This window comes from Labeo rohita, chromosome 16, assembly GCF_022985175.1.
Source record: "Labeo rohita strain BAU-BD-2019 chromosome 16, IGBB_LRoh.1.0, whole genome shotgun sequence".
NCBI classification, from domain to species: Eukaryota; Metazoa; Chordata; class Actinopteri; order Cypriniformes; family Cyprinidae; genus Labeo; species Labeo rohita.
In genome coordinates, this window is record NC_066884.1 from 14,435,188 (window position 1) to 14,444,782 (window position 9,595).

General features: G+C 34.6%; 1 protein-coding gene across 1 annotated transcript; it reads right to left on the bottom strand.

Moving 5' to 3' along the window:
- Positions 1–621: 621 nt before the first annotated feature.
- On the bottom strand, positions 622–8,691 carry prpf31 (PRP31 pre-mRNA processing factor 31 homolog (yeast)). The gene is made up of 14 exons (XM_051132493.1): positions 8,544–8,691; positions 8,230–8,442; positions 8,076–8,136; positions 7,907–7,990; positions 7,694–7,791; positions 6,853–6,959; positions 6,058–6,227; positions 4,844–5,001; positions 4,655–4,744; positions 4,004–4,131; positions 2,597–2,669; positions 2,364–2,492; positions 1,694–1,792; positions 622–1,482 (listed from the first exon to the last, which is right to left on the bottom strand). The coding sequence occupies exons 2-14, from the start codon at positions 8,440–8,442 to the stop codon at positions 1,363–1,365; spliced, it is 1,530 nt and encodes a 509-aa protein (XP_050988450.1). The 5' UTR covers positions 8,544–8,691; the 3' UTR covers positions 622–1,362.
- Positions 8,692–9,595: the final 904 nt, after the last annotated feature.

Here is a 9,595-nt window from a genome sequence, read left to right on the forward strand (position 1 = left end):
AAATCATTAGGATATTCAGATTATGTTCCATAAAGACATTTTGTACATTTACTACCATAAAAAATCAAAACTTAATTTTTGATTAGTAATATGCATTACTAAGAACTTCATTTGGACAACTTTAAAGGCGATTTTCTCAATTTTTTTTTTTTGCATCCTCAGATTCCAGATTTGTAAATAGTTGTATATATTTGAAAATTTATTGTCATATCCTAAGAAGCAAATACATTGATTTAAAGCTTATTTAGTCAACTTTCAGATGATGTATCTCAATTTCAAAAACCTTGACTGGTTTTGTGGTCCAGGGTCACATATACACAAATACAAAAATGTATATATAATTAAAATTATAATATACATCCAGCAGTTGCAGATCCAGATTTCATTAAGCAAACAATAGCCGTACCAAATAAACACAAATGGATGAGAAATATTGATTTTTGAGTTTCATTATACAAGACTGATTACCAGAGGTGAGTTAAACTTACAATTTAGTTAACGTACTGACAAATAATTACAGACTAGTCTGCATTTGACTAAACAGAGCTGTGTAATAAACCATATTATTAAAAAGGTGTCTTAATTATTTTACATTGTGACTCAAAAATGCACCACTTCCAATTAATTAGTCAATGTACTTTTAATATTAAAAAAAAAAAGACATGGTGATCCTTGGTCTATCATTATGTAAGAGCTGACGCTGTGAAAATGTCACATAATTCATTAAAATGTATTACGTAACCATGAAATGTGGCATAGAATTGACAGGATAAAAGGGACTTCAAATACATAAAACCATTTTGTTAGTTAAAACTCCTTTGTTGTACAAAAACGTATTGCCATAATCCATCCTACAATAGAGTGGAAATCAATATTGTTGACAATCAAAAAAACTTTTACATGAATAACAAAAAAAAAAAAAAAAAAAAAAAAAAAAAAAGCATCACAGAGAAAATAACAGATGGCTTTGAACTAAAATGAAAAAGGACTGGAGACAATGTGTACAGCTGGATAAGCAACTTTATTCAATCAAAGTGTTGTCCAAAGTTGTTGAAATTGAAAAAACAACTTGCATTTACTGTTCTTTGTTATATACAGTCAACACACAAATCCTTTGCACACACTTAAAAAGATAAAAATGAACAAAAAAAAAAAAAAAAAAACCAAATTGCTCTCCATCTTCATTGCCTCTGAACAGAAAAGAGGATCACCATTCATGTGTCCTTGTGCTGTCCTCATAATGTCACCATTCCCACACAAGTCCGATTGAGTGGGAGTCTGACGGAGTATAAATTAACAGTTGAAGTGTGAATCAGACCATGGCTGTTAAAGTATGTGGCTTCCTTCGTCTGACACACCGCCTCACACTTTATCATCCTTCTCGCGCTTGACCTTGAGGAACTCGGCCATGTTGGAGAAATATTTCTGATTGGCTTCAGCCACCTTCTTCTCTGCAGCCTGTGGGTTCACAATCTCCAGCCCCTGACAGAGAGCAGACAGTGTACAAACTGTTAACTAACAAATCAACCGAACCACAGCTGTTTGTCAGTGATTCAGCAGGGGAACCAAACAGAAAGCAACTGCACTTGAACGTGAGAAAACAATCTGAATGTGAAGACTGTAACGTCTGCACCCTAGAGGCAGGAAAAGAATGGGAGAAAAAAAATCAATTTTCAAATATGAGTTTGTGTACCTGTAAAGGCGTGAAGGCTACGCTGGAGCTGGTTCCAGATGATCTGTCTCTGACAGTGGATTTGCCACCGTACGTCATGCTCTGCTTCTGCAGTGTCCGCTGCAAGAATAAAACATTTATAAGACCATATGGCAATGAACGCTCATTAAATACTAATGTATAACTATTACATAAACCAAATCTACACTACCGTTTTTAAAGAAACAGATACATTTTACAAAGACTGATAGTTTATTTCAAATAAAATGTTTTATATACTTTCTATTTAACAAAGAACACTGAACAAATACATCAAGGTTTCCAGAAAATATTTTGAATCACAACTGTTTTCAACATCGATAAGAAATGTTTCTTAAACACCACATCAGCATATTCGCATAATTTCTTATTAGAAAATTCAGCTTTACCCTCACAGGAATGAATTATATTGTAAAACATCATAAAGAAAGCAGTTATTATTTTAAATTGCCGTAATATTTTAGAATTGTACTGTTTTTACTATATTTTTAATAAATAAATGCAGCCTTGGTGAACATGAGAGACTTTTAAAAACATTTAACTCTTACTAACCTCTAACTTTAAATGGTAGTTTATATAAAATACATTTAACTTTTAAGAAACTGAATTTCTTTTACAATTTTGTAATTCATGCTCCAGCAAGAAAACATACCTGTAAGGATTTGGATATTCTGGCTTTGGTGGAGTCGTTGACCTGAGCTTGCCTGACCCTGCCGCTGCCAGACTTGCCCAGCTGACCGAGACTGAAGCCCAGATCCTCTTGATAAGCATCGTCCTCGATCTTACAGGGAGAAAGACAAAGTTTATAACCCACGGTTGCTGAATAAATATATCGGATTTTAAAACAAAACACGCTAATACAGCAACACTGATAGGTCAACTAACCTCTGCAAATGTCATTCTGTTGGCATGTTTCCTGATTTCTGTCAGACCCAGCCTTTCTTTCATCTTACGATACCTGAGAGCATAAAGTATGACAAGCTCATGCAATGTAAAAATGTTTTTTCGAAAGTTGTTTTCCAAAAGATGTTTGGAGTAGGTTTCACATAAGATTCCAAATTTCCATTCTTGGTAATTGTTTAAGTTTACTAGCAATTTCTGTGTTAAAATTGTTCATATATTTTTTTTTATAGTGTACTAGTAATATTTACTAAAGAAATACAACACAAAAATAATTGCATACTTCACCCCTTTTTTTTTTTTGCTTAACTGTCAAGAAATTTGTAATAAAAACTATGAAATGTTGTCAAACTGTCATATTTAGGAAAGAATGTAATATAAACAGAAAAGCTTTTTTTATTATTTATTTATTTTTGCTTGTTAAGAATATTGTCATAATGCAATTTTTTCCAGTTTCTTTTAGATGGAAAAATAAAATGTAGTTCCTCTTACATGCATGTAAGGTCAGAGCTGGGTAGATTACTAACAAATTGTAGTCTGTTACTGATTCCAAATTGCATGACAAAAAGATTACCTTTTAATTATTTTTGACCTAACTTATCCCATTGATTTAAATAGAATAATTTTGTACCATATTTATATAAAAAAGCAAAATTAAAAAAAATAAAAAATAAAAAAAGAATGATAAAAAAAGATTAATAAAAAAATAAAATAAAAAATAAAAACCTAACATATAGGTTCCCAAATTGGGGTTTATAAATGAACTGCAGGGGGTTCACGAGTTTAATGCTAAAAAATTTATTAATTATTAAAGCAAATAATTAACTAAATCATACAAATGTAAAATAAAATCTTCTTAAAATAATATCATTGAAAATAAAACACTTACTAAAAAATGAAATACTTTGAATGTATATAAGTTGCAGGCTATGCAGAAAGGAAAAATTAAAACAGGAACTAGGGAGAATCAATAAATTATGAATAATTTATTGCTATTTTGTAAATAATAAACAATTATGTAATCCATAAAGTAACTGTAGTCTGATTCCAAGTAATTAAAAATGTCAGTTAATGTAATTACAAGTACTTAATTTTGGAATCTGATTATGAAATCCAGATGTAACGAGAATATTTGATCAGTTACTACCCAGCTCTGTGTAAGGTCATATTTAGGAATTATTTAATATATAATACAACATAAAAAAAACCAACAATATATAATAATAGAAAAACTACTTTAAAAAAAAAAAAAAAAAAAAAAAAAAAAACACCTCAAATCCTTGAAAAATTTTGTTTTACACAAAATATAGTGAAACGATTCATGAAATGAAAGTTTGCCATGCTTCATTAGATTCACAATGACCCATCATTCCCACCCTTCATGACCCTCACCTTCTTCCTCCTCTCTTCTTCCTCTGTCCATCTAGGGGAGCTGGAAGAGGCTTCACCTGCTTGACTGGTGGAGGCTCCTGCCATTTATCAAACTTTCGCTCAATCTCTTCCTTTAAGTCATAGCCAACCTGTGCATGAACAAATTAACACAAGTTAAACAAAGTATTAAATTAATTAAATTGTACATTTTTAGCAAATACAATCTAGTTTTAAACGATTTTTGGTTCACCCAAAAATGAAAATTCTGTCATTAATTACTCACCCTCATGTCGTTCCAAACCCGTAAGACCTTTGTTTATCTTCGGAATAAACATTACAATATTTTTGAGTTGCCATCTGTCGCCATTATTGAGAGCACCATGACACATACACATGCGGTCCTCTGCTCGTAAACAAGGCGCAGCACATGCGTGGGCCTTGAACGTGGTAGTACCTTTGCTGTCTGTGGAGGGTCAGAAAGCTCTCGGATTTCACCAAAAAAAAAACCCTAATTAGTGTTTTAAAGGTGAACAAAGGTCTTACAGGTTTGGAATGACGTGAGGGTGAGTAATTAAACACAGAATTTTCATTTTTGGGTGAGCTATCCCTTTGATTATCATTTGAAGTGACTCTAAACTGCACAGTGGTGCAGATCATGATGACAACGCTGACCTTGCCATCCGCGCTCTCGTGAAAACTGTCCACACGGGAAGCCAGTGTGCATTTAGCTGCAACCAAACGAGCTGCTTTTCTCCTCAGATCCTGGAAGCAAAGAATAATTAAATAAAAATTTCAGAATACACCTTATCAAATGAAAGCAATGGAAAATAATTAAGTGAAAGCAAAAAGACTGATGCTCACTGGAGGCAGAGACTGCACTACGTCACAGTGGTAGATGTAGCCAGTGTGGGGCAGCAGGGATGTGCTGCTGAATCCAGACAGCGTCCTCCGCTGAGCTCCCAGCAGCATCAGATTACACGCAGGCATCTTGGACAGGTTAGTCAGCCCACCAGCAACACCTGAAATGAGGGAGATGGAGGTTTGCATATAAAAAAAACAAAACAAATAAAACAGTAATCATTTAATAGAAGCTAGGGCTGAACGATATATCGTTATCGTATCTATATCTAGATATGAACTTTCAAGATATTACTATCGAAAAAAGCAATGATATAGACGATATAGATTTCCCCTCTCCGCGCTCGCCCCGCCCTGCATACAACTCTGGCAGTCACACAACGAACATCAGTTTTACGAGTGCCCTTGAATGCACCGCTAAAGACAGCGCGCACACACTACAGAGACAGCGGAGAAATTAAAAAGAAAGAAAATGAGTGCGGGAGATAATGCGGCCGGTGGTAGTGCAGAATCTGACTTGGTGCCAAAACATAAATCATCTTCCATTATTTGGAGGTATTTTGGATTCAGAAAAGACGATGTAAACCAGAGTGACGTGTTGTGCAGGTCGTGCTTAACAAAAATTGCGACTAAGCAAGGTAGCACAACAAACATGTTTCACCACCTGAAACACCACCATCGCGTGCTGCATGAAGAGTGCATGACAATGAGAGAAACACCAGGGACTTCTCAGTCATCCCAAAATAAGCCAAAGCAAAGTTTGATTGCTGACGCGTTCAGTAGCGTTACGCCGTACGAGTCGACGTCCACCAGACACAAAGAAATTACAGACGCTATAACATACCACATTGCAAAAGACATGGTACCTGTGTACACAGTCTCAAAAGAAGGCTTTGTTTTTATTTTTCTGAGAAATGCTTGGTTTTCACCGAACCCGTAGTCATATCGTATCGTATCGATATCGAGATATCTGGCATGAAAATCGAGATATGAAATTTTGTCCATATCGTTCAGCCCTAATAGAAGCAGTATATGAGACTAAGTATAAGTGTCTTAAATGAATATTTCACCCAAAAAGCTAAAACAATTTACTTTTTGGTTTTTAAATGAACCTTTTGTGTCCCACAAAAGAGAGTCAAGAGGGTTTGGAACAACATAAATAACAGAGTTGTAATTTTTGGGTAACTATCTTTTTAATTCAGCAGACTTGTTCTCACCCATAATCTTGGCAGCAGTTGAAGCTCCAACAATAATTGAAAGATTTGGAGCAATAAATGACATCCTGGATTCCACATATTCATAAATCCTGTGTTTTGATTGGTTGAGCTCAAGGGCCATGTCACACGCCTCTTCCAGTCGCTGGAGCTCATCATCACCAAGCATTGTTCTGCCAGAATTCAATCATTTAATCAGAAAACCAGCAAAATTTCACTGCAGTCTGGGGTTAGTAAGACTTGCAAAATTTTTAGAAGTCTACAATCCTCACCCAGGCTGCATTTATTTGATCAAAACTACAGTAGTATTGTAAAATAATTGTACAACAACTTTTTTTATTTGAAATATTCAAAAATGTATTTTATTTCAGTGATAGCAAAGCTCAGCTTTTAGCAGTCACTACTCCAGTTTTCAGTGTCACATGATCCTTTAGAAATTATTCTAATATGCTGATTTGGTGCTCAAATAACATCATCAGGTTGACAACAGTTGTGTCGCTGAATGTGTTTTTTTTGTGTGTGCGTGTGTGTTTTTTTTGTTATGATTCTTTGATGAATAGTAAGTTCAAAAGTATAGCATTCATTTGCATTTTTAATCTTCTAGAACTATCTAAAAGTCTTTACAGTTCATTTTGATCCACTGAACGCATTCTTGTTAATAAAACTCACTTAATTCACAAACAAAAATTCTACTTGCTTCAAACTTTTAAACAAAAAGTGTTTAACAAAAAATAAATAAATAAATATATAAAGAAGGTTATCTTCCTGTAATCATACCAAATATGTCTGTTTACTCACCCTTGTGTGGTTGAAGCGGTGACGCTGACCACCATGATAGTAGCATTAGTCAGGATCTGCTGGAGGGTCTCATTATTTTTGCATTTCTCTAGACTGTTGCCCAGCTCCTGAAGACACACACAAACACAACTTGTATAACATACACCCATACGAAAATTTATGACTGATCAGACTAAATTTATGACTAAAATGACTGATCAGAGGATATATCCTATGACAGCAATTTTGCATTTTCATTTTGCAAGAATAGAGTGTTTTCACGACTAGTCATCAGCCATATTGGTGGCACTGAATGTAAACAACGTACATTTTTGCTGATTATTGCTGCTGAAAATGGTCAATTATTGTCATGTTTTAGGCTGTACTAATCGGTCAGACTGGGAAAAACATTTGGAGTACTATAGATTGCTAAAAATTATAACAAATCTAGGTGAAAAGTGCAAAAGACTGTCTGAGGAAAGAAAGTGTTTGTGGTTGGCCAAACTGAACCAGGACTTCCAGGGCAAGAATCTTGACAACATTAGTGTTTGTTCTTATCATTTCTGATCAGGTAGATGAAATATTAGACTAACATCTTAATTAAAATTGCTTGTATGTATCTTTACCGCATATTAACTTTAGCTTGTCAAAATATTGTGCCCTTTCCTGCTTTCTAAGCCTTTCTCTATATGATTAAGCACAGAATAAATTAGCAGAACAATGCAATGCTGTTGTTTACATCTGACTTTTTCCAATATGGATGTGCATCCAGCTAACTGACCAAACCGTGATCTAAGTGCAAACCCTCTATGGGTTGCTCAAATATGCTCAGCACATTAAAATTTCTGAATTTATAGGGTACCTTAACAGTTCTTATGTAGTCTAGTGCATTTGGCACCAGAGACTCGAGTTCAGGAAACCTTTTGGAGTACTTGTCACGAACAAACTTGTGAATGATATCTGAGGAGGAAAGAGAAGAATGGATGTCACAGTGCTTGATAAGTTTTACATATCTTGTAATTTCACAGTAATAAAAGACTTCGCATATTCACTATAAAACAAATATTAAACTCACTAAGTTCATTGTCAATTTCCACTGTGAGATTGTTGGCGGCAACAATGAGTCTGTACTCCGGGTCCGCTTCAACAGGTCCAGACACTGAAGAGAGGAAAAATATGTTAAATATGGAAAATTAATAACTAACGTTTCTAGGATGTTCGTAAAGAAGATGGATATTACTCACCTTCTGAATTTTTACGTTGATTTCCAACATAATGACCAATTTTATCCATGATTTCAGCAAACTAAGAAGTCGAGAAGTTTGCAATAAGTTAGTGTAACGCTTCAGGGAGACGTACTTATAAGAATTCATTTAGAGATAAAAGTCCAAAACTCACTGGCTTGCTGTGTCTTAGTTTTGCTATGGATGTGACGCTCTCCGTCCCACTGTAATCCACCTCCATCTCCTCCGGTATGTCCTCCAGACCCCCATCTGCTTGATTCTCCCCGGGTTCCCCATCACTCTCACCCCCTTCTCCACCGGGATAAAGCCCGTCCTCTTCCTCTCCTGCCTCCTCCAAGTCGGCAAGCAATTCGTCTGCGAGAGACATCTACAAACCCAGCGAAAAAAAGCGCGAATTACATCAAAACACCGTTTTCTGCTGAACGACGTTTTAAAAATAGCTTTCAGAGTAAATAAGCTTAAACTTACATTTCCAGAGAGCCTCTTTTCTTCTCACTTCAATAAAAAAAAAACACAAAAATTATCCAACATCCAACATAGAACGATTTACCAACGCACAGCACCAAACAGAGCGCTGAAGTCGCAGGTTAAATGCGTCACTTGTTGTACAGCAAAGGCTTCTGGGAAATGTGTTCAGGAACGAACGCATGAAAAATGCACAATTTGATAGACAGATGTTTATTTTCTATGACAACAACATTAGGACTTGTAAAAATACATTTTAGACCCATAATTTGTGTAACCTCGTAATTTTCTAGCAGTAAACAAAATATACTGAATGAGTAGGCATGGTTAGGAATTTCGGAAATTTGTCATCGTGACACATTTTTATGATTTTTTTGTCACTTTTTTATTGAGATAATATCGTAAGGTAGCAGGGTTGCATGTAACAAAGCTAATAAAATTTATATAATTACAATATTTCAATATTTAATTGTTTTTGAATGATTTTATTAGTTTTCTGTTAGATAACAGGTTAAACAAACATAAACATTTGTGCTTCATGAGACACCAGTGTAGTATTGTGGAGTTTGCGAAGGAGTACTATTTGTGACCCTGGACCACAAAACCAGTCATAAGGGTCAATTTAAAATAAAATTTTAATATAAGAAAAGAGAGCTGAATAAATAAGCGTTCCACTGATGTATGGTTTGTTAGGACAATATTTGGCCGAGATACAACCATCTGAAAATCTGGAATCTAAAGTCTGCAAAATAAAAAATCTAAATATTGAGAAAATCGCCTTTAAAGTTGTGCAAATGAAGTTCTTAGCAATGCATATTACTAATCAGAAAGTAAGTTTTAATATATTTATGGTAGGAAATGTACAAAATGTCATGGAAATGTTCTTGCTTAATAATTTTGAAACATACAATGTATTGTTGGTTATTGCTACAAATATACCCGTGCGACTTATGACTGGTTTTGTGGTCCAGGGTCACATTTCATAATACTTAGCTTTATTTTATGCCAGTTTAAGCTGTATAAATGCACTAAAATAATATTACAAAAAAGTTAAA